General features: G+C 39.5%; 1 protein-coding gene across 21 annotated transcripts in view; it reads left to right on the top strand.

Annotated features, from left to right (window-relative positions):
• FHOD3 (formin homology 2 domain containing 3) overlaps positions 1-24,754 on the top strand; it is a 491,479-nt gene that overhangs the window by 387,868 nt on the left and 78,857 nt on the right. For 11 of the 21 annotated variants that reach the window (XM_079108491.1, XM_079108492.1, XM_079108488.1 and 8 more), the window contains 3 exons: positions 10,551-10,685; positions 15,688-15,738; positions 22,001-22,206. In XM_079108491.1, coding sequence (XP_078964617.1) covers positions 10,551-10,685; positions 15,688-15,738; positions 22,001-22,206 — 392 coding nt within the window. The remainder of the gene's footprint in view (positions 1-10,550; positions 10,686-15,687; positions 15,739-22,000; positions 22,207-24,754) is intronic. The other 10 variants (XM_079108497.1, XM_079108479.1, XM_079108480.1 and 7 more) reach the window with 3 other exon arrangements.

Consider the following 24,754-nt stretch of genomic DNA (forward strand, 5'->3'; position numbering starts at 1 on the left):
GTATGAATTGAATTCTTTACATTTATTGAGATGTGTTTTATAGCCCAGATTTATCAAGGCAAACATTCTGTGTGCACCTGAAAGAATGGGTATCCTGATGAGGTTCAGTGGAATGTTCTATACATGTCTATCTGTTTGCTAGTATATTTCAATATTCTTTGTCCTTTATGATTTTTTTTGTATACACATTCTATCAATTACTGAGAAGATATGAAGAAATATTTCACTATATTTTTGGATTTGTTTATTTCTTGCAGTTCCATTAGTTTTTCCTTATGTATTTTGGAATTATTTTATTAGATGTATAAATGTTTATAACTATTATGTCCTCCTGGTGACTGACCCTTTATCATTTAAATATTACTTTATCCCTGATAACATATTTAATTCTTTATATTATCATCCTTTTGTTTGAATATAAGATTTTATATTTAAAGTGGGTTTTGTAAACAACATAGTGTTGAATTTTTTAAAACAACCTGACAATCTCACCCTTTTATTAGGGTGTTTGGACCAGTTATATTTAATGTAATTATTGATTTAGTTGAGTTTAAATCTATATGCACTTTGCACTTTTTCCGTGTCTTTTTATCTTTTTCTGCGTCTTTTTATCTTTTTCTGCCTTTTTTTGGATTGTGTATTTCTTTGTTCATTTTATTTCTCCTTTGGTGCTTTTTTGCAGTAACTCTTATACTGGTTTAGTGGTTGTTTTGGGGTAAATAGTGTTCATTTCAACTCACTGTATTCTACCTTTATGTAGACCACACTATTTCATGAACAGCACAACAATTCTGCAATAGTATGCTTGTGTTCCTTCTCCCACTAAGGTCATTATGTCATTACATATTTTACTTTTAAATATATAGTAAAACTCATGATATGTTGTTATTATGCTTGTTCTAGGCAATGTTTTATTCATTCATTCATTCATTCATTCATTCTTGTTACCAGGGATTGAACTCAGAGGCACTCGGTCACTAAGCCACATCCCCAGCCCTATTTTATGTCTCATTTAGAGACAGGGTCTCACTGAGTTGCTTAGTGGCTTGCCATTGCTGAGGCTGGGTTTGAACTCATGATCCTCCTGACTCAGTCTCATCTTTTAAATATGCTTAAATAATAAGTCTTTCTATCTATTGGTGTCCTTATTTTTTCCAATCCTCTTCATACCTGTGTGTAAATCAACATGGCCTATGGTACCGTTTATCTTCTGTCAGCATATTTTTTTTCGTAATATAAAGCTAGATGATGAATTTTTTTCTGCATTTTCTGTATTTGAAAGTCTTTTCCCCCCAACTTTTTGAAAGATACCTTTTGGTGGGTAAAGAATTACTGGTTCTTGGGGTTTTCTTCCTTCCTTGATGTTGCTCTGTTTTCTTCTACCTTATATGGCTTCTGCCAGTAAGTCTTCAGTCGCCTTTACTTTCGTACCTCTGTATGCAATGTATCTTTTTTCCTCTGACTTTTCTTAAGACTCTCTCTTTATTATAGGTTTTTAGCAATTTGATTTTTATATGTCTTGGTGTAGTTTCTTTCTTGTTTCTTGTGCTTGAGACTTGTTGGAATTCTTGGATTTGTGTGTTTATAGTTTTTGATATGTTGAGGGATTTTTCAGTACCTCAGAACTTTATTTTTCAATTTTCCTTTTATAACTAATAACATGTCTACTTGACAACTTGAATTTTTTATGGTTTATTGGTGCTCTCTTGATTTTTTTTTCATTATCTCTTTTCTCCGTTTCATTTTGAATACTTATGTTGCCATGTGTTCAAAGTTCTCTAATCATTTTTTCTGCAGTGACAGTCTACTCTTCCAACTGGGTTCTTTTTTATATGTTTTATGGCATAACATGCTAAATCTTCATCTTCTTGAATCTGTGGGCTATAGTTATAGTAACTGTTTTCCTGTTCTAATCAACCAATTCTGTTATCTGTCATTTCTGGATTGGTTTCAAATGATTTATTTCCACCACATTATGCTTGTGTTATACTTCTTTGTACACATGGTCATTTCTTTATTGGATATCACATCTTGTCATTTTTACCTTGTTGGGGGCTGGTATTTTTTTATTCCTACAAATATTCTTGAGCTTGGTTTGTGATGTAATTAATTCAGAAATGGTTTGATCCTTCTGGGTCTTCCATTTTTAGCTTTGTTAGACTGGACCAGAGCTATCTTTAGTCCAATATTTTTCTGAAGCAAGACACTAACAATTTTAACCATTTCCCCTTAGATTACCAGGTTTTCCTCTCTGATGGGAACAGGCCCTGCTCTCTGCTCTGTGTAACCCCTAGGCACTGTTGACCCTAATTCTTTCGAGTCACTCTTTTCTTGGCCTCAGGTAATTTCTTCACACATGTGCTGATCAGTCCTCAACTGAATACTTGATAGAAACTGCAGATGCACTGAAGTCTGTCTCTGTGTCTCCTCTTTCTGGTACATTGCCCTGCCCACTCAGCCACCTTGGCATCTCCAGACTCCAGCTGCATCTGCTCTACTCAGACTTCCAGCCTTCCCTTCCTGCCACAGCCTGAAAGGTTCCTCTAAGCAGAACGTGAGGGCAATACTAAGAATCACCTCCTGGGCTTCTCCTCTCTGTTATTGTGACTTGCACCATCTGATGTCCAGTTTCTGGTGTGCCGTTGTCCTGCACATTTTGTCTGGTTTTCAGTTATTTCAGGTGCAGGCAGATCTGGCTCTTGTTACTTCATGTTTCCTGAAAATAGAAGTCCAAAAGCTTCCTTATTTCTTTTTTTTTAAACCACCAAAATAGACCTCCAATTATATGTAGAAAAACTATTGGGTTCAATGTGCCAAGATTTATTTTATGGTAACTTGTGTTAGTAAAACTAATTTCTCTAAAGAGATAGAAAAAGAAAAAGAAAAAAGCATGGAAACAATGGGTTTGTGGTCTATACATTTATTCAATTTCTGGAATCACTGATACAATTGAATTCAACTGGTGTGTATTGACACTCAGTCAGAGATACAATAGGACAGGTGTTGTGGAGTAGGGATAAGGAGAAGATGAGGACCATGCTTCCAGTAAGTTTACAGCCTCACTGGAAATAGTGGTCATTCACAAATCAGTTAAGGAACAAGCCAATTATTTGTAATGATGTGCCATATGGATATAGCTAAGGGTTTGGGGAAATAACATGTTCTCCGTGGTCATCAAAGGAGATGTCTTGAAGAACTCTGGAAGACAGAAGGGGAGGGTGTTTCAGGAAGCAGCAGGCTAGTAAACAAAGGAACTTGGCCTCTTTGGGAAGAAAGAAGTTAAATGGCTTGATTGGCAGAAATACTACCTGGGGGACAGTGAGAGATGAGTTTAGCTAGTAGGTCAGATTCTGAGATGACTTTAATTGTACCTACATTCAGATTTTATTGAAGCCAACAAAAAAGTACCAGATTCCTCTGACAGAAAGAGCAAATGTCCTTAAAACCTATCCTGTTTCTTACTACATAAGAAAACACTAAAACAACAACCAGGTGCTTGCCAAATGATTCTGCTTGTTTACCACCTTGGCCAGGCTCACCTTGAGTGGACTCATCCGGGTATGCTTAGGGGTGGGCAGCCAACTGGTTGCCTTCCTGGTTCTGTTTCCAGTGATTGGCTCACTGCCAGCTGTGCTGACAGGGCTGCTGGGCACTGGGCTTGTCATTAGGTGCCTGGTCCAAGCTTGTTGACATGGTGGTATTTGCTGGGCTCTCATGGGTAACAAGGGAACAAGCTTTGGCCTGCAAATGGTTCAAGCCTCTGCTAGTATCAAATCACCTTTCTGATTGCTGCATTGGCCAAAGCAAGTTACACATTCAGCCTGGATTCAGGGAGATAGACAAAGACTGCTTTTTGAAAGAAGTAGCCACAACATTTTATGTCTGTTTTGTACATCCCTTAAATATTTATTGTATAATAAATGAAGAGGATCAGCCTGCTGGCTTTTGAGTTTCAAGTTATCACTTTGTTCAAAAAGTAATTTACAGACTAGCTGGCAGACTTAAATTATATTTTGAATGGTTCTCAAGTGTTTCTTTCACTAATACATTTTCATCTCTCCTGTTTGCCTTAGCCTTATCTTTATAAGGAACTTCCCATTTTATGTTTAGTCTACATGCAGATTATTAGGTCAACAAATGCCAACCCATCATCTAAAAAGAAAGACTGTTGTTGGGGAGGGGGGAGACAAAAAAACTTCCCACCACTTTTGATCAAGTTATCTCTGTTGGTTGTGCTCACTCAGCCTGGGCGGTGGGTTTGCTCTGTTAAGAGCCAAGAGACATTCCAAGTCACTCCAGGTCTAGATCAGACTGGCTGGTTGTCTTGAGTTTTTCTGGCAGATCACTTTTATATTAAAAAGGCAGGAAAGTCTTAAGAAAAGGAAAAGTTACTGTTTATATAAAATTCCTTTGTGCTATGGAACAGATGTAACTTCATGAATCTAAGAAATCATTCTGTTTATCAAGTATATAATTTTCATCCTTCCTGGAATCAGTCCTTTCTCTACTCAGGTTAGTATAATGGAGCTAATGCTAAAAACTCTTATGAGGAAAGAAATGTTAAGTCTTTAGACTTTACCTTTTCCCTTCAAAAAATGGGGGATAGTACAGGAAAGGGACTAACCTAAGGTAAATGGTCCTAATTGCTGATTACCATAGGGTAGACTTTGTGGCAATAGTGAATATTCCCAGAAGGAAAACAAAAATTCAAGCAAGGTTGAAGTTCCAGAAACCCTGTCATGGAGTCAAGAGAACATGAATACAAATAACATTAACTGAGATCTGGAGAGCACCTTGGTGCTGCTCTGAGCCTTCACATGAATACAAACATGTCATGTAAGCACGTGCCCCTGCTGGTGATTTCTGGGTTAAGGTGTCTCGTGGTGTGGAGAAGGCAGCTTTGATAATACCCTGCAGTGTACATTGGTTTTGGATTTGGCTTTCAGCAACAATTTTCTCCAAAAATTGAACCTAAAATTTACTGTTACTTGTGGGGGCTATTTCATGCCAGTATAATTTTTTGCTGCAAGAGTTCTCTTTCTCTTGTATAAGTGAAGCTGCTATGAGCTTGGGTTACTCCCAGAGATGGGGGGCTAGGTAAGAACTCCCAGGATCATCAGCATTGTGGGTTGTCAGCCATGGGAAAGGCCTCCTGTGTGTCCAGCAAAGGCTGAAGGGTCAGACCCACCACAACCTCCATGGCTATCTTCTGCACTAAAGATCAGAGCCATCAGGTGTCCCTGGCAGAGAGAGGTCTTAGCTCTGTCCTCTGTTGTTCCGTCATTAACTTGACTTTGTTCCTCCCATATGGTTTTCTTCCAAGTCTGTCCCTTTGCTTCCTGTTTCCACCACCTCCCTGTCTTACACACTCAGTGTCAATTTTTCTGCTCTCACAAGTTGGGTTTGTTTTCCATGTTTGACCTCTCTTAATTGGGTCTCATACGGGGCCACTAAGGGCTTCCCGTCTGCAGATCTATGACTTCTGTTTCTCCCCAGCTCTCAGTTCAGAGTCTGGGTGTGGACTTCTTCCCTGGGAGCCTCCTGCAATGCTGCACAGCCTGCCTTTGTGACTGCCTTGGAGGCAGGAACCCACTCTGTCTTTACTCAGTTGTTGCCAGGGGACAGGGTCTTGTGCAGATAGCTCCTCCTCTGCAGGTTTTTGTCATGCATTATCCTATAGGGAATGGCTGGGAGTGTGGCAGCAGCACTGAGCCTGGGACATACAAACTGATCTCACTTCATGCTTCTTACTTAATAGTTCATTGATTCTTCAGGCAGTCAGTGAGGTTCTTCTATGTGCCAGGCCAGAGAGCTGAACCAAAACATAGGATCTGATTCCAAAACCTAAGCCACCAGCAGAAAATATAAGAACATATGGGGGAAATGATAAAGGCAGAATTTAAGGTAAGATCATCTCTAGAGAATAAGTGAAAAATGTAATTTTATGCTGATACATGTACTGTGACAAGTACTGGGGACATGGTACTTAAAGTACCAGAGGTGTAGGAGGAGAAGGGACATTGGTCAATATGGACTCTGGCCTGTTTTAAAGTCCACCTGTGTTACAACTTCTCTGTGCCTCAGTTTCCTCATTTCTAAAGAGGACAAGAAAACATCACAGATGGTATGGTTTAAAACATCTGGTTCCATCTCTATGAATGTGAGCTATTATTACCAGCCATAGTCTAGTGAAACAGAGGTCCTATTCCAAATGTCTCCATGAAGGAGTCTTTAACCAGGTGAAGTCTGGGGGCCAATTCTGGGGTTAAATATTGCAATTCCTGCTGTTCAGAGTATATCATCTGGTCTCTTGCTCATTCTCCCCCTCTGCCTCTTGCCACCTGCATTCCTATGGCTTCACTTGGTCACAGCTGCCTTGGGTGTAACTTCAGATGACTTCAGCTTTCCAGGTGCATTTTGGGATGGTCCACAGTCCTGATGATTGACCCAGCTGGTAGCCATGATGGGAAGGTTCACGTGGAACCCCTGCCTGCTGGCACCCCTCTGACTGGGTACTGCCAGGTTGTTCTCCAGGCCTGGTCTTGTAGATTGCAGTGCACCCCTCCCTCCATCACTACCTACAGATTTTGCCCTCCAACATGAAATAGTATCTTTTGAGGGCCTATCATGGCCCAGATGCTATTTTAAGGAAATTTATGCAAATACTTTCATTTAAGCTATATGGTACCTCATGGGTTGTATGTGTGATTATCCCCATTTTACAAACAAGTTAACAGTGACTCAGAAAGGTGAAGTGACCAGCCCCATTAAAATTTTCTCTTCCTTAGCTCTGTACTCATTCCTTTATGCCAGTTAGTCCTCAAACTACCTCATATAAACTTCACAACAACTTTTAAACACTGTAGGTGTTTCCTAGAGAACTTAACATGAAAGATAAAAGTATTAAAAATGTCATTAGAGTTTACCACACTAGCTTGAATTTGGAAGGTCTTTTTGTAGCAATAATGTAGGCTATCCCCTTGATATGCTACAATTTAGCATTTATATTATACCTTGAGAAATTTCCAGAAATAGGATTTGTGGGACCAGGGTTTATATTCCCATGTGCTGAGCTTATCTGGATAGTAGATCTAGAGAAATTTAATTTAGGAATACTGTTTTTATAGCTCATTGTTTCTACTGCGACCAAAGTGGTTTATATGTATTTAGGACAGACAAGCTCAAGGAGTCTCTTATTCTCTTTTTCTGTTACAGGGATCAGTTAGGGACACGAAGAGAATGGATCTGGAATTTTACTATTGGGTTTAGCTTACTTTTCCTTCCCCTGACTTCTAGTGAAAATGAGCATCATTCATATGTTTATTGGACATGTAAATTTCTTATTCAGTGAAATGCCCATTATCTTCTGCCCACTTTTCCACTGGGTAGTTTATCTTTTTCATACTGATTTTAAGGTATCATTTTTGGATTAGGCATACTAATCTTCTGTGGTTTATATAGGTCATGAGTAGCTGCTTCTAGGCCATTGATTTTCTTTATTTAGTTTTTCAATGTATATAAATTTTAAAGTTTAACATATATACATTTATCCAGAGTCCTTTTTAGTCTAATTTTTTTTCTTTCCTATCCTGAGATGTAAAAGCTGTGAAGATTTGCTTTTACATTTTTCATTTAAACTACCTAGTTCTTTTGTGTGTGTTTGGTATGAGGAAAGGCTAGTTGTGTATTGCTTTATATGGCTAGGAGTAGTCCCAGCAACATTTGTTAAACAGTCTATTACTTTGCTTGAAGGTATGTACTGACATGTCTATCTTGATTCAGTATTCCATCTATGTGGAATATATTTTATAACATAATTTATAATTTAATATAAATTTAATATAAATTTTAATATATAAATCAAAATAAATTTTATTATAATTTTTATAGTTTATATATAATTTATATATACAAAATGTATGTGTCTTGTATATATCTTTTGTATCTATGTCCTGGCTCTATCCATTCCATTAGTCCACATTTCAATTCATGCACCAAGACCAGGTTAACACTTGATCATTGTGGTTATAGAGTGAATTTGATATACAGAGAGTGGAGCCAATGCTCTGCTTTGTTCTTGTTCAAAATTGTCTTGATTAGACTTGAACCTCAGCTTATAAAGTTCCTTGAAAAGTCCTTTCAGGATGTTGAGTTAGAGGTATACCAAAATTGTATAATTTGAAGAGAAGGAGACTTGGCATCTTGACTGTATTTTATCTTTCTATGTGTGAACATGGTACAATTATGTATTTGAGTCTCTCATACATGCTGGGCAAGTGCTCTTGCCTGAGACACACCCCCAGCCCATATTTGAGTCTTAATAATGTTTTATAAGGGTCTTTTATATTATGAGTTAAATAATTCATAGTTAACTTACGGATAACTTTGTAAGTTGTATATGAAAATGCAGTTGATTTAGTATATTTTACACGTAGAAACTTACTGGACTCAATTCTAATAACTGAATTAACTAATACCTAGTTAATCAAATTTTCTGCAAATAATGGCATTACATTTCTTTCCCTTTCATGTGTTTTTAAATTTATTTTTGTATATTTGCTAGGGCCATCAGAACAATGTCAAATATGAGCAATGATAGGAGCATCTTCATATCATTTCTAACATGCAATTACTTGGTATTTCAGCTTTAATAATAATGCTCACCATAATTTTTTAAGATGTCTTTGCTGAACATCCATGATCAGATTAAGAAAGTTATTCTATTATTAAGCTTAATAAAAGTTCTTGTAAAAAATAGGTGTACAATTTAAAGTTTTTGTTCTTTATTTCCTTTTATCTTCTTTGATTTTATTCTGTTGTTTTCCTCATTGTTGGGTTGACTAATTTTTCCTCTTTCTTTTCTAATATAAATACTTAAACAATAGATTTCTTTCTAAATGTTAGAAGCATCCTACAAACTTTAATGTATAGCTTTTTCATTATGGCGCCCTTTGAATATTTTCTGAATATTTTCTTTCTTGACCTGAGTTATTTAGAAGTAAGATAAATTTCCAATTATGTGGATTTTTTTTTTCAAATTCAGCTTGTTATTTTCAACTTAATTCCATTTTGGTCATGAAGGTAGGTCTCTTGGAACCAATTCTTGGTCTTCATTCAAGAGCTTCATGGCACAGTTGATGGTCAATTTTTGAAAAGTCTGGATCTAAGAAGAATGTATTTTCTCAAATTTGGGGTGCTGGGTTCATCTATCAGATAAAACTTATTAACCATTTATTATGTCTTTAACAATTTCTATCAATCACTGTACAAGAGATATAATAAACCCCTTCACTCTGACTATGGATTAGATTTGGTTGCCTATAGCATTTAAAAACTTGAAATAATAAGAGCAAGTCAAAGAAGACAGAGGTTAGATATGGCAGGGTCTGGACTTATTTTATGTGAAAGATAAATCTGTCTATGCCTAAGTATCCAGGACTGATGTAGACACTCCACTGTGAGCCTAGAATATAGGACCTGGTTGCTGGACTGGTGGTTTTTTTCCCCTCCATTTCCCCCTCTACCCTGACCCACAGCCATACCTTTTCTAGTTGGAACAGCTGTGGCAGAGTGTGTGACACCTTTCTCCTGCCCTAGAGACCTTGTGTTCACCACTATGCTGGCCTATTTGCACTAAATTCAAGGATGATTTTATCCAAGCTATATTCTTCAACAAATAAATTGAAAAAAATGATTTCAAAAATGTTTATATCTTAGCTTTGGGAGTTTTATTGTTGTTTCATAAATGAAAGCAACAATTGCCCTAACAAATTTTATTCTTCAGAGGCACAACAGTCTCACCAGATAACCCCTGGCTTTATGTGTTCATGGAGTTACCTATTTTTCCCTTTTCCCACCCATTCTCTGACGAGATTTCTTAGGATCTTCACCCCTGATTTCCCAGCAAAGTCTCTACACAGTTGGTATCCACATAATGTCATCATTAGTGAACAGCCCAGACTGTGTGGTGTTTCCAAGAGTCAGGGGTTGTTCCTTGAACATGGAAAATTGGGGCACTTCTTGGTATAGAGGGAATTAATTGTATTTGCTTTTCAGACCATTGTTCTCCTCATTTGTCTTCTCAATATCTTGTTTTAAGACGACGCCATTATTTTGAAGTTCCATATTGAAAAACTGGTGTTTGGTAAAATATCTTTAGTACATGCGTAATAGAAAGTAGTTTTAGTTGGAAAGTTCATTTTAGCTCATGAAAGTCTTAACACACCACTTTAAAGATATCTTTTTTATTTTATGCATTTTCCTGGAATACATTATAACAATACGTGTGATTGATGACTACTTATATGCCAAGCATGTTGCTTGGTATTTTATATGTATTACTATCTTTTTGTCCTACCAGTGCTTAAAGCAGATTGCTTATCAACACTGACAGATAAAATTCCTGAAACAGACCTGAGGCACTCGATAATTTTCCCCAAGCAGTGCCTAGATACTGGCAGTCCCTCAGTTCTAACCAAACTGAGACTGATTCCTGCTTTGGTACTTTTAATAGTCCAAGCAACTAAAACATGAACTCATTGTACCTTCAGGTCATCACTGAGTGGTCTTCTCACATCATCCTTTAGGCAGCACCAAGAGTCACTGGCAGCAGAGAGAGAGAGACGGCGACAGGAGAGAGAAGAAAGATTGCAGAGAATAGAACGGGAAGAAAGAAACAAATTCAAGTAAGAAGGATTTTAAGATTCTTTTAACAATGAGTTGCAGCTCAAACCACCTGACTTTACAGCTGTATGTCATCATACTGGTCCAAAGGTACAAAATAATATATTTGTTTCTAATTCTGTCTATATCTTTAAGGAAACCCAAGACTTACCTACAATAGGCTGGATCTGGTTGGTTCTGGCTTTTCCCTAACCATAGGGCAGGAAGCAGGAACAACCAAATACAATTAGGAATTTGTGTGTTCCTGGGTCCTCCATCATCCAAAATGGTTCTATCCAGGACTTCCTGAGGACACAGAGCTAATTGCCTCAATCTTATTTGCTAATCTCTTTAAAGGTCCTCATGTTTTATTCATATTCTGTTGGATGCCTCAAAGAAAATTTTTTTCTTACTGTAGCAATCTTTAATATTGGTATGTGTATTTATTATACATATGTAACAATAATCCCTCTTCCTGACAGAGGAAAAAGTCATTCTGTTGATTACTCCTAACCCATTGTCCCTTGATTGCCTGATGCCTGTCCAGCTCCAAGAATGTTTCCCTTGGTGTGGTCTATTGCAGATTTGATGTCTTGGGCTGTCTGCCCCTACTGAGTCCAGTGACCTTCCACTTCTTCCACTGCCAGTTCACCTGTTCTCCTTCATCTAGGATCACCACCTTCCCACTCCCCGGGCTTCACGGAATTCAAACCACTTTCTGAATCTTTCCTTATACCTTTCCTTCCTTTCCCTCTAACCTTACCTGCTTTCCATTCTGCTTTTCTCCTCTTCTCCTATACTCTCACCCCTTCATCTTCTTAGTCATCTCTCCTATAGCATCTACATTTTTTCTTCTTTGCAATCTCTCCCCATCTCTGCTTCCTGTTTCCTTCCTTCAGTTTCTCTGGCAATTATTTCCATTGATTACTCTCCGTTGGATCAATAAAGGATAAAAGGCATTGTCAATGAGGATTTAACAGATTGAAAAAAAAAAAAAAAAAGCCAGCAAGAGTTTATGTAATTCTAGAAATGATCAAAATAGCTGGACATGATGGTGCACACCTGTAATCCCAGGGGCTTGGGAGGCTGAGGCAGGAGGATGGCAAGTTCAAAGCCAGCCTCAGTAACTTAAGGAGACCCAAAGCAACTTAGTGAGATGCTGTCTCAAAACAAAATATAGAAAGGGCTGGCTTAGTGGTTAAGGACCCCTGGGTTCAATCCCTGATACCAAAAAAAAAAAAAAAGATCAGAGTTGTGAAGTAGTTAAGCTATAACTCGTTAAACTGTAACTCAGTACTTCTTGGAAATAGATGATACCCCAAGTCATGGGTGAGATACTAATCCTAGCCTTTATGAGAGTGGGCATATGAACCACATGAAGTAAACCAGCACTGCTTCTCTACCATACTAATGTGGTATGCCCTGAGCTGACAGATTTCTCCTGAATGATACTGGAAACACCCGTTCCATATGCACCATTTCTCATGAGGTAGTTTAAGAAGTTCTTACAAAAAAGACCAGTTTATCTTTAAACTCCTGGAACAAGTTAAATGTTTCCTGATTTATGGCTTTCTGAAAGATTCACATATTTTGCCACCAAATAGCAGCAGGGAATTTGACTGAAAATTATGGATAATTCAAAGATTAGCTTATATATCTAAAATTTTTGATTGACAGCATTTTAAAATAAGGCACCAGTTTTGAGGAAAAATGAAACTGGCACATTCTCTGCTGTCACTCTTACTGCATCACTGAGTGAATGTACCCATAAACCATGGACAGAATTCACAGAGCTATGAGAGCTCTGAAATGTAAGAGCAGGTGAATCGGGGAAGGAGATCAGCATTTAAAGTACCACCAGAGAGAGTGGACTACTTTTTATCTAAAATATCAATGACATGACCTCAGTGGCAACCCAAACCTAGAAGTGCAAATCAGTGTGGCCCAAAAGAACTCCAAACAAAGCCTTCTTTTCCTGGAATGAGACACAGACAAAGGGGTCCTTAAGGGTCAAAGAGTAGAGAAATTCTCTATTTTTATTTTTTTCTATTTCTCCTGCCCCAGCCTCCAAGTAGTATTGCTACGAAGACACAGGATGGCAATAACACCCAGGCAGGTGCCCACGCTCTGAGTGAGAGGAGCCCATCTTCTGTCCAGAGGAGCAGTGGCTGCATGACACTAGGCAAATCATTTTCCTCTCTGACCTTCTGCTGTGCTGCACTGGATGCAGGTGCAGTTATCAAAAGTATGCCACAGAGCAAGGAAGCTAAAGCACGAGCTTTTGACTGGAGGAACAGGAAGGAAATCAGAAAGTGTTTAAGTCGCAAAGAGCAGGGAGATCAAGTGAGCACTCCTGAGCCCATCTCTGATTTATGCACACGTAGCTCTGAACCTAAACCACATGCCACAGCCTTTAAGAACAAAGTAGAGGACCGTCACTCAGGTCCCTGACTGGCCTCTGGGTGGTGCACACAGAGCCTGATCGCTAGCACTTAAAGTAGTCGAAAACTGGGCCAATGCTGGAAACAACATCAGAAGGGAGGTCAGAACTCTCAAGCTGAACCTATCCTGGTTGATTGTCTGCTAAAACAAAACAAAACAAAAATCAAGATTTTTTTTGTTAGAAATACGCAGAATTTCATTATAGGATATTTAAAATTTATAGAATACAATTAAAAATAACCTGTCATACAAAGAACAGGAAAATTATAACTCAAAGAGAAAAGATAATCAAAAGATGCTAACCACAAAAGGACAAAGATGTCATAATTATTACAAAGACTTTAAAGTAGCTATTGTGAATGTACTTCAAGAAGTAAGGACAACTGTATATGGTGATGTACTCCTATAATCCCATTGACTCAAGAGGCTGAGGCAAGAGGATTGCAAGTTCAAGACCAGCTTCAGCAACTTAGTAACGCCCTGAGCAACTTAGCAAGACCCTGTCTCTAAATAAAAAATAAAATGGGTAGGGGATATGGCTCAGTGGTAAAGCACCCCTGGATTCAATCCACAGTAACCCCCCCACCACTCACAAAAACTAGTAGCAAGGACGAATATGCTTGAAACAAATGAAATGTTTCTGCAAAGAAAAAATACATAAAAGAACTGCATACATACATGAAAAACTGAAAAAAAATTTAAATCAAAATGAAAAATTCATCACATGAGCTGAACAGAATACAGAAAGGGGTCAGTGAACCTGAAGATAGTACAATAGGAATTAACCAATCTGAAAATAAACAAATTGAAAAATATGAGCAGTCTTTGAGACCCATGGAAAACAACAAAATGTCTCAAATTCATGTTTAGAGTCCCAGAGGTATAAAAGGATAGGAAAAGAACATGTTATAATACATATGGAGCCATTATGTGTGACATAAGCATACAGAGTGAGGATTAGTCTTGGGTACCTGTCATGGTCTCAAGAGTGTTCATAACTGTTCACCATTTGCTCTTGGTTCCAGATGATTCTCGCTTGTCATTTAAGAACAACGAGATATCCAGCAGAAGGACCATTTGTCCCGGAAGGATGTTAATCATCAGGACAGAGCATAGGCAACTACTAATTATTGTAATGCAATTCCATATTTCTGAGAATATGAATGAAATGAGATTTGGAAAACAATATAGGAAAAGCTTTACACAGTGGTCTCTAGTGTTACCTGAATGGCCCACCTCTTATTTATTTCACTAACTTGAATTGTTCACCCTTTTGTGCTTTTGGCAAAGCATATAAAATTTGTTCCTTATCAGTTCTTGTTTTTGTTGAATGTGGTTTTAAGCTTCCTAGTTTATAAGAAATTTTATTTCTAGTGTGGAAAATGATAATGGCTGTTTAAAATGATGACAAAATGGGCTGGGGTTGTGGCTCAGTGGTTGAGCATTCGTCTTGCATGTGTGAGGCACTGAGTTCAAATTCTCAGCACCACATATAAATGAATAAAATAAAGGTCTATCAACATCTAAAAAATATTTAAAAATATATTAAAAAATAAATACAATGATGAATGTGAGTTCTAGTTGTCTGCCCCCCACCAACCTACTTCAGTCTTTTTGAAGTTCTTTCCCTTTTAAGTCCAGTTACCAGTGCACCAAGAGAGAGAATACTAAGCTGCATTATGAAGAGCAGTGTAGAAAACCATATTAGGATTCTCCAGGACATAAATGGTTCACCAAGAGTTGACTGACCACATAGTCTTAAACTTAGATTTGTGTTGGAACCTCATCAGCAGAAAAACAAAAGTTAAAGTTGAACAAAGTTGGGCTTGGGCATCTGATGGGTGCAAACAAAGGGAACACAGAAAGTCAGAGCTGCTAATGTTCCTGACCTAGAAACTGAAAGCACGGTGAATCGGGGGAAAGAACCCTGGACTGTGGAAGGAGCATCCAAACTGTGGAGTGCAACACAGATGGCCACAGCATTTGGGCACACTTGAATTGACTTTTGTGGGAACTGAACCCACACTTTACCTCTGAGCTGCATCCACAGCCCTTTGTATTTTCATGTTTTTAATTTTAGACAAGGTCTCACTAAGCTGCTGAGGCTGTCCTTGAACTTGATGATCCTCCTGCTTCAGCTTCCCAAGTTGTTGGAATTACAGGTGTGCACCACCATACCTGGCTGAGTTTTATTTCTTGAGATGGATATTATGGAACTACTGGAGCTCAGTCAAATATTAGTTACCTCTAATAAGTATTGCCTTCTTGTAGTTGCCACATTTTATAAACATGTATTTTAAAACTTCACTTCCTCCCTCGCTACTTACTTTTTTTCCACAGAATAATTGTCACTGAGTGAATCCAATATTCTCATGTTTTTTTGACATCCTTGTGTTTTTACTGAAAACAATTGTGTTCAGAACTTTTAAAGATCAACCTTTAAACTTTAAAAAAATTCAACTACAACATGTTTTCATTTCTGAATAGCAGGCTTTCATGATATCCTGTTAATAATCACTGTAATTTTATAAGTATCTAATTTTATTATTTTCCTTCTCTGTTTGTTCTGCATATTTCTATTAGCCGAGAGTATTTAGACAAAAGAGAGGAGCAAAGACAAGCAAGAGAAGGAAGGTTGGTATCTCTTCTTTCCCGTTCTAACCAAATGGCACATGATTTTGCACTGTTAACCAAGCATGCAGAAGAGACTGTGTTCATTAAAGCATATTAACTTTATGTAAGGCACTAAAGCATTGTATAACTGGCATTTTGGGGAAAAAAAAAGTGGTCTAATTATGTAAATTTTTCCAAGTAAATTTCAGATTTATCATTTAGTGTTATGGTAAAATGTGTTACCTTATTGAGTAATATGAGTGTTACCTTATTGACACATGGTATATATAGTCTAGATATAGTCATGTGTCACTTAACTACTGGGATATGTCCTTAGAATTGCATTACTTCTAGAGGACCATCTGTGACCAACTGTGATCCATCAGTGACCAAAACATCATTTTGCAGTGCATGACTATGTTTGACATGCTGTGTACCACCACTGCTGAGCCTAGATTAGATACCTTTACTATGTGCTTCCATGTCACTTGATTGCTGCTCCTTCAACAAGTATTTGAGCAAGCACACTGAGGCAGGCACTGGCTGGGGTGTCAGACACACCCAAGACTCTTGCTGGTTGTGTCTAATCATACCCCTGTCTCCTGAGTTGGATCCAGATTCTGAATGTCAGGAACTATGCCTGGTTTTCCTTGGTTCCCCCAGTGCCCACCACAGTGCTTGACACATAGTAGGCACTTAGGAACGTTACATAGAATAAACGAATGAGCAAACAAACCAACAGCTTGTTTTAAGATATTCAAACTGTAAACTTGAATATTAATTTCAATGGAAACAGGACTTGAACCCCAATAAAATATAGTTAGCATAGTCAGTGTTTGATAAATGTAGGTAAACAAAGGAAAGACGTTTTTACCCTTTGCACCGTAGAGACTGCAGTTGTCCCCTTTGCCACCAGATGGCATTAAAGCATGGAGCGATGGAAAGCCACATTTTATACCTTTTGTACTGGAGCCAGTTGGGAACCTAACAATTTCTGGACTGTGCCAATAAGATGTGGAATTGTGCTAATTTTTTAGACACCATCAGCTAAATAGATCAAGACGGTCTGAGCAGAGTGGAGACTGCTTGTGCTCAATTAAAAAATTAGGTGCTTAAGTCAGCCTCATAAATAAAACTACAGCAATGGTTTATTTCCAACATTCTATTAGATTATTGTCATCCTAATAACCAGTTGTGGCCAGTAAATTCAGAGTGAAAGATGCTGGTAAGGAAACAAGAAACTTCTGTTTTTCTAACCAGTGTCTGTTTTTAACATGGTGCTGGGGAGGCATAACATAGCCTCACTCTTATTGAAAATGCTCTTGACTTTCTGTCCAGACTTAAGGAATTCTATTTTTTTTTTCACATTTTCCCTCCAGATTCTGTACCTTTTTGAGCTTCCTACAACTTGACCATCAGAGTTTTGTCTACACAGGCAAAGCTTGGCAGCTCCTGGGGAAATGTCAAGGTGCTTTGTCCAGGTCTGAACTGGTTCAGACTGACTTCAGAATTTTTCCAAACCTCTAAAAAGCCAGTGATTATTATTTGCTGCTCTTTTTTTCCAAACAGGGCTTCACTTATGCTGAGCAGACTTGTGTAGAGGAAGTTGCCAATCTTCTCCCGTGTTTTGTTCTGCCTTTGGTCCTCTCCCTGAAGCTGCCCATCTGCCTGGGCTGCCTTAGCAGGTGCAGCAGGGGATTCCCCATGGCCCCATGAGGCTCCTTCCCTCAGCCCACTTTTGTGTTTACACAGAAGTTTGGCAGAAAGCAGCTGAGCATTTTCCTTTGGTTTGAATCAACCACTTTTCTTGGGTAGTTTGTTTCTTGAATTACCTGGTGACAATAAGAGTGAGGGAGATATACTTTCATCCCTATTTAGAAAGCTTGGTGTGTTCCTGGTAGTCCAGGAAGTAAGATTTCCAAGTGTCATGGAATTTGGAAATGAGATCAGAGGTAGAAAGAAGCACAGGAATAAGAAAGAGGACTCCATCTATTAACTTCAAGATAGTCAGGGGTTCAATGTCTTTTACTGAAAAGACTCAGAGAAAGATGGCCTGAGTCATGTTCAGTGGTTTTTGGGTTTGTGTCATGTTTGTTTGAGAACATAAACATTGCTTTGCTATGTTGAGGTCCAATGACCATCCAGTTGAATTTTATTTCATATCTCAATCCATGATTTCAGACAAACTGTTTTATTGACAGTGATATAGACCAGGAATAAATTTCTATGGAGTTGCTGCTTCTAATTTTTTAAAAGTATTAGAATAAAGTTTTTATATGATGAAGATCCATTTAAGGGAAGTTCATGATTTTTCAGAAAGTGGAGTGGAGTATAACGGGATTCAGTCTGGGGACATGTTGGGGTGGGGTTAAAGCAGTTGGTGCTTCAGTTCATCTAATGTTTGTTAGTCTTAGGGGAAGTGGGGTGGCAGGACCCAAAAAGGAAATGCTTTGTGCTAAGCACGACTTTCAGAAAGAAAGCAGAGGGAAGGTTTGGGGCTGGGTTGGGAGTTTGGAACTTATACACAAAAGTCAACAATGAAGCAGTGAGAAAGGATTCTGAGCATTGCTTAAAAGGACTGAGAATAGAAGTTAGAGGATCCAGTCTTGGGCTTAATATAAGGGAGAGTTTCCAAGAGAAAGGCAGCAGGAAACATTATCAGTGAGTAGATTTAGGTTAACCTAAAGTCAGAGGTTTCTATAGGGTGTTGTGCAAAAGATCCTGAGCCACAGTTCTACCCCTGCCACCAGACCCTGGTGGATGCTGGGTTCATTCCATTGATTTACATCTCTTTTGTTATTGTTGTTTATTATTAAATCCCTGGTGCCACTAGAATTTTTTGCACATGACAGGCACTCAACCAATGTTCAGTCAATAAATGAAAAGATGAATGAATAAACAAAGGATGGGGCAGAACAAGGAGAAATGGGAATGTTTAGATGAAGGCAGCAAAGGTGGAAGGTCTGTGCCTAGGGCCATGTTGCATGGACTGGAAGGCACACCTCCAACTTGGCACAGAGGTTCCTTCATTCTCTATAGGTTGCTGTTGCTTCATGAGGCAACAGAGACATGTGACAGCCACTGCATGGGCTGATGGGCTTCTCAGAGCAACTATGGTTGGGCCCCTAAATGCTGTGAGTCTTAGAGTCACTGTCTAAGGGAAGCCATGATACAAGTCCAACTTTCTCCCCTGCAGTTCCAGAGAATCCTGTGGGCTGGAGGGTCACTAAGCTGTAACTTCTCACTATTGGGCTACTATGACTCTTTCCATGAGTAGCAGTCTGACACCCTCACCTCTCTGATTACCATAGACAAACACTGCTGCTCCTCTTCCAGAAAAGTTTGGTGCTTTTGACCTCCATGACTCTGCCCCTGCCATTAAGAATTTTTTTAACTGTGATAAAGCACATATAACAAAACCATTTTCACCATTTTAAGTGTATAGTTTAGTACTATGAGGTGTATTCACATTGTTGTGTTACTGGTCTCCAGAACCCTTCTCATCTTTCTAGATGGAACCTCCATACCCATTAAAGATGATACCCCACCCCAGCCATTTTTTTCTATCACATAAACATTCTCATTCCTTGGGACAATTGTAGTTAAACCATTGACCCTCCCCAGAATGGTATCCATGAGACCAAGGGGTGCATAGGAGTAGTCTTCATGTTTTATCTCTTCTAGTTCTGGGATAAGCAGCTGGGATGAGAGTTCCCTAGAATGTAGTGTGAACCCTTGATTTGCTAACCCATTCCTGCCAGTCTGACTGCCCATGGGGAAGCATATGGAAGGCCAGGACCAAGGCTGGACCAGCAAACGTGAAGGCCAAAGGTGGTCGTCATCCTGACTGCAAGCCTTTTGCGCAAGGCCTCATTACCACCCTTCCTGGCCTCCTGGTTTCCTGCTCTGGGATTCTGATCTCCCAGACCTTTCTGGATTGTCTTATTTGTACTTCATTCCTTGCCTGCCCCTTTCTCCTGTCCTAGGCATGGACTCAGTGTGGGAATGCCTGTGCTCACTCCTTCTGGCCTGACGGCATTCCTGGCATTGAGTGAACTACCATCCCAATCAGCCTCCTGGGGTCTCAACCTATTGCCATGGAAGTTCTTTTCTTCCTCTTATTTCTCAGCTAGCTGGCTGGAGAGTTCCTTGCTGGTTTAAATTGAGTTCAGAAATGCATGCTGTTTGTTACCTCTTTTACCTTTTGTATTAGTCAGCTTTTCCTTGCTATGACCAAAATTCCTCACACAACAACCTAAAGAAGGGAAGGTTATTTTGCCTCATTGTTTCAGAGGTTTCAGTTCATGGTTGGTTGGCTCCATTGAGTGGGGCCTGAGGGGAGGCAGAGCATCATGGTGGAGGGGTGTGTTGGAGAAAAGCTGCTCATCCCAAAGTAACCAGGAAACAGAGAAAGAGAAAGAGGGGGGGGGGGGGCTGCTGGAGAGAAGATAAACCCATCCAGGACATGTCCCCAGTAACCTGTTTCCTCCAACTAGGTCTCATCTCCCACTAGTTCATTTCACCATCCAGTGGATTAATCCACTAATGATGTCAGAGCTCTTTTGATCCCAAAAGCCCTACCTCTGAACACAAGAATTTGGGGACATTGCAGATCTAAACCATGACACCTTTTGGAGAGGTGATGCTCTTGGTAAAGGAAGTCCAGAGTGTGATTCTTTCTGGGTATAACTTCATCCCCTGTGAGGCATATGGTCTCAACACCAAGCCTCAGATGTTTGTATGCACAACCCATCACACATCTGTTATCAGAGACTCACCAGGAAAGCAGGCTCACTGCCCATGAAAATTAAATGGGGCACTTTTGCTCCCTGGCACCCTGGCCTGCAGGTGAAGTCTGCTCTGCCGGTTTCCCCCTGTGCACTTTGCCTGCTTTCCATCAGCTGATAAATGTAAGGCACTGAGGAAAAGAACAAAGGATGGGAATCTTCCTGTTCTGAAAAATCGTATTATCTGCTTGTTGAAAACAGACATACACATGTGAAAAGATGACTATGCCAGGCAGTAAATGTAAAATGCCATCCAAGTTGAATGGGCTACATATCCGACATGAGTTCAGAGGCAGGACCAGGATCGCTTCCAGCTGTGGTGGTCAAGCCAGGCTTCACAGAGTGGGAAGTGCATGCAAGCATGGCTGAAGGACAGTCTGCCTTTGTGCTGGCAGGGAGAAAGAGTGACAATGATGGACAGGGAGCCACTCCCACTTAAGGATGGGATGAAGAAGTACATGCTTTCTAAATGCATCCTTTGTAAAGATTTTAAACATGTGCTTTGCCTTTCTCATCCTGGGGATTAGGAGCATCATGTCCAATGTCTGGGTGGGTCCCTGGTGGGTTGGGAGGGGCTGAAGCAGTGAATCTGGATGGGTGTGTAGTGAGGGTCCCAAGTAAACTATTTCACAGATGAGCAGAGGGTAAGATTGTTGGAAACCTGCTACAGCTGAATTCTGCACAAATAATGGTGGGTAAAATTAGCAGACATCTGGAAGAGGCACATATTTCAGAGTTATTTTGGTCTGATCTATAAAGCACACTATGAGGAATATGATTGGTAGCTGGTCTTAATAAACAGTTAGTGGGTTTTGCCTGCCTGAAATGCAAAACAGATGTATCTTTGTTCTTTTAAACTGACTTTGATGAATAAACTATATGTGACGTCAGGTCCAAGCTATTGGATGTCTCTGAGTCCTGCTCAGAAATATTTTAGAATATAAAAAAGTTTCCATGGTTGACGCTGAGAGAACAAAGTGAATTCCAGTTGCATTGCTGTTAGCGTTGAAGCAGGTTCAGAAATTCCGAGAGGCCTTCATCCAAGCAGCCCCTTTTGTTATTTTGGGACCATTGTTTCTCTCCATCACACCGAGTCCAGGCGAACCCTCCCATTTCGCAGCTGCGAGCTCTGAGGGGGTTTGGTTCTCAGCTGTCACTGTTAGGGCTTTTAAATGGTCGTTATTGCTATTTTGCTTATTTGTACAAATGTTTCCTGAAAGAGCAAAACGGAATGCTGCGGCAGTGATGCAGGATCTGGGACTGTGCGATGTGGCCGCTTCCCGCAATTTGTTTGGTTATGAATGATGCAGGGTTTTTAATCATTAGCATCTTGGCTCCGCTGGGTGTTTTTGGCAGACTGACCCTCCAAGTCAGCCCCGCGCTGTGCTCTGTGCACCAGGAAACCAGCTCACCCTGCAGGTGTTTCATCCATAAACAAGCATTGGCCACGGGCTCCTCTTTCTTTTTACGGAAACCCTTTGGAATTTAACTTTCAGATACAAATACTTGGAACAGTTGGCAGCTGAGGCACACGAGAAGGAGCTGAGAAGCCGGAGTTCAAGCCACAGCAGAACTGACCTCTCCTTGGACCTGACCTCACCGGCAGCCCCTGCCTTGCCTGCCCCTCTGAGCCAGAGCTCTTCTATAGACTCGAAAGAGGCTCTGTCATCCTCCTCCCCAGGGACACCTTTGCATCCCCAAGGTGAGTGCTAGGCGAGTAGAGGGAAAATGGATGGGTTAACATCAGACAGGTTCTGTGCAACCGAAGGATTCCAACATGCAAACTAACGTGAAGACAGTCACGACAGGTAAGTTTGGAGAATGGCTGTAACCTTCACTGTCACTGGACATCTTCAGAGCCACTAATAGTAGAGCAAAATGATTTATAAAAGTGGTCATTGAAAAGGGAGACTATAAAAAATAAGACTGTGACACCTAACCCCAGATACTAGGGTCTTAATACTTTATAATTTTGATATGTGGGTCTGCTTAATAAAGTGAACGGTCTTGAATTTTCTTATCCTGGGATCTGTTAGGTTTAAATTAAACTGATAAAGAACAAAATCAATTAAGGTTAGCAAAGAAAAATGTAGACCTAATGAAAACAGAAGTTAAATACTGAAGAAGAAAAAAAAAGTTAAAATTACTGGCTCATGGTGTGTATCCAGGTTATGTGCAGACTGTCATGCTCTCCTGGAGAAATTCTGTCGTCTTAGCTTTATTTGGAGAAAAGAAGCAATGTTGTTCACTGCAGTCTTAAGCATCAGCTGTCTCACAGATTGCTCTATGCTTTGTGGGTTCATTTTCTTTCACATTAACCTGGAGCATGGTTCTCAGCCATAGGTGCTTGCACAATGCATGCTGGTTAACCCTGCTGCAAGCACTGTTTGGTCTTATCCAGTGTTATGGCTTACAGCCTGATGTAGATACTGTAGCCAATCAAATATAGCAGAGACACTAAACTTTTAACTCTAGGAGGGTTGACTAAATATGGCATAAAGTTTAACTTAAGCAAGACAGGACTCCATGACCTCAGCAGAACTGGATGTAATGGAACGACATTGTCTGTCCAATTTTTTGCTGGCTCTCAAACCTCAGAGCTCATTCTGCAGGAGCAGACTGGCTCCACTACAGCTTTCCATCACGTCTAGTTACTCTGGGTCCCTAAGCCATGGAAGATCATCCCAGGCAGATGGGTCAGTCATGGATGAGTAATGTCAGTCTGAAAATATTGAGACTCTGAAGATCAGGAAAACAAACTGGTCCATGACAGCCAATGCTTTCCAAATGCTGCCTTCTATCATTGCATGATCTACATTGTGATACTTCCAGAGGCAATATAAAAAATACCTCCCTGCAAAGTTGTAGCTCAGTACTTAACGTTGGGACTTTGCACTCAGGAGTTGTGCCTTCAGTTATTTGCTGAATGATTATCTAAACTAGGAGATACAGAACAGCCCCAAACTGAGAGGGACCTGTCGATATCTATTCATGGTATTCATCCTTAAAATTTTAAACTTGATATTTGTGGCAGAAAACAGTTCCTCAGATATTTTGTTCAATCAGAGCTGAATTTGAGACCATTCTATCTATTAAAACAGAATATTTTAAACTTCAAGAAGAACACAGGAAATCCGTGTTTTGCATATATACAACATGCATTTGGGGAACACTAGTTATTTCAGTATACTTTTAGGAAGATAAATAGCAAATGGTCATTTTCCTCTTCAGATTAATAGAAATGGAGAAAATGTCTAACTAAAATCACACAGCCAATCCCTGCATCTGAAAAAGGGACACAGGGCTTGAATTCATATATAATTATAAGTTAGTAAGATAGCATCATGTGATGTTGTTTGCTTTTCCCTAAAAAAAGAAAAAAAGAATAATTCTTTTAGTATCTAGAAGAGCTATCCATCATGTTAAATAATTCAAATCAGTGAGAACCAGCAACAAAATCTAGCTTCCTTGTCCTGATGAATAAAGTGGGAATTGATAAGTATATAAAAAATCCACAAGAGAATAATCTCAAAAAGAAGTTCTAAGGCTTCCTTTCTGATTTGAAGACTTTTGCTTTTATGACAGAAATACTACGTTGGGGTGACAGGAAGGTCTTTCTCAGTCTATTTTGTTATTGTTCTTTGAAACATCCTGATTAGCATCTCATTACTAGGCTATTTTGAGTGGATCTCCTTTCTTCCTTCCGTCTGTCCATCCATCCATCCATCCATCCATCCATCCATCCATCCATCCATCCATCCATCCATCCATTCATCCATTCATCCATACTGGGGATTACACCCAGGGGTTCTACCACTGAACTATTAAATCCCCAGCCTCTTTTAGTTTTTATTCTGAGTCAGGGTCTCACTAAGATTCTGAGGTTGCCCTCAAACCTGCAATCCTCCTGCCTCAGCCTCCCAAGTAGTTGAGACTACAGGTGTGTACCACCATGTCTGGTCCAAGTTCTATTTTCAAATTTTGAAAATAACTTGTTGCTTATCCCTAACATTTATAATATCCCAACATCTAGAGGAAGAATAAAAAATATAATCACACATGCAGATGTTTGCCTTGCACCAAACACCTGGCATTATATAGTACAGTTGTGCCAGGGATTTACTTCCTTTTTTGCTCTTGACCCTTATGGGATTGTATGATCATAATACACTTCACATTTTTGTAGCACTCTGTCCCTTCCTCACAAATACTACCATTTAATGTCATGTTGTGCATTTGGATAAGGAGGG

The sequence above is a fragment of the Sciurus vulgaris genome (genome assembly GCF_902686455.1).
Source record: "Sciurus vulgaris genome assembly, chromosome: 13".
In the NCBI taxonomy this organism is placed as follows: domain Eukaryota; kingdom Metazoa; phylum Chordata; class Mammalia; order Rodentia; family Sciuridae; genus Sciurus; species Sciurus vulgaris.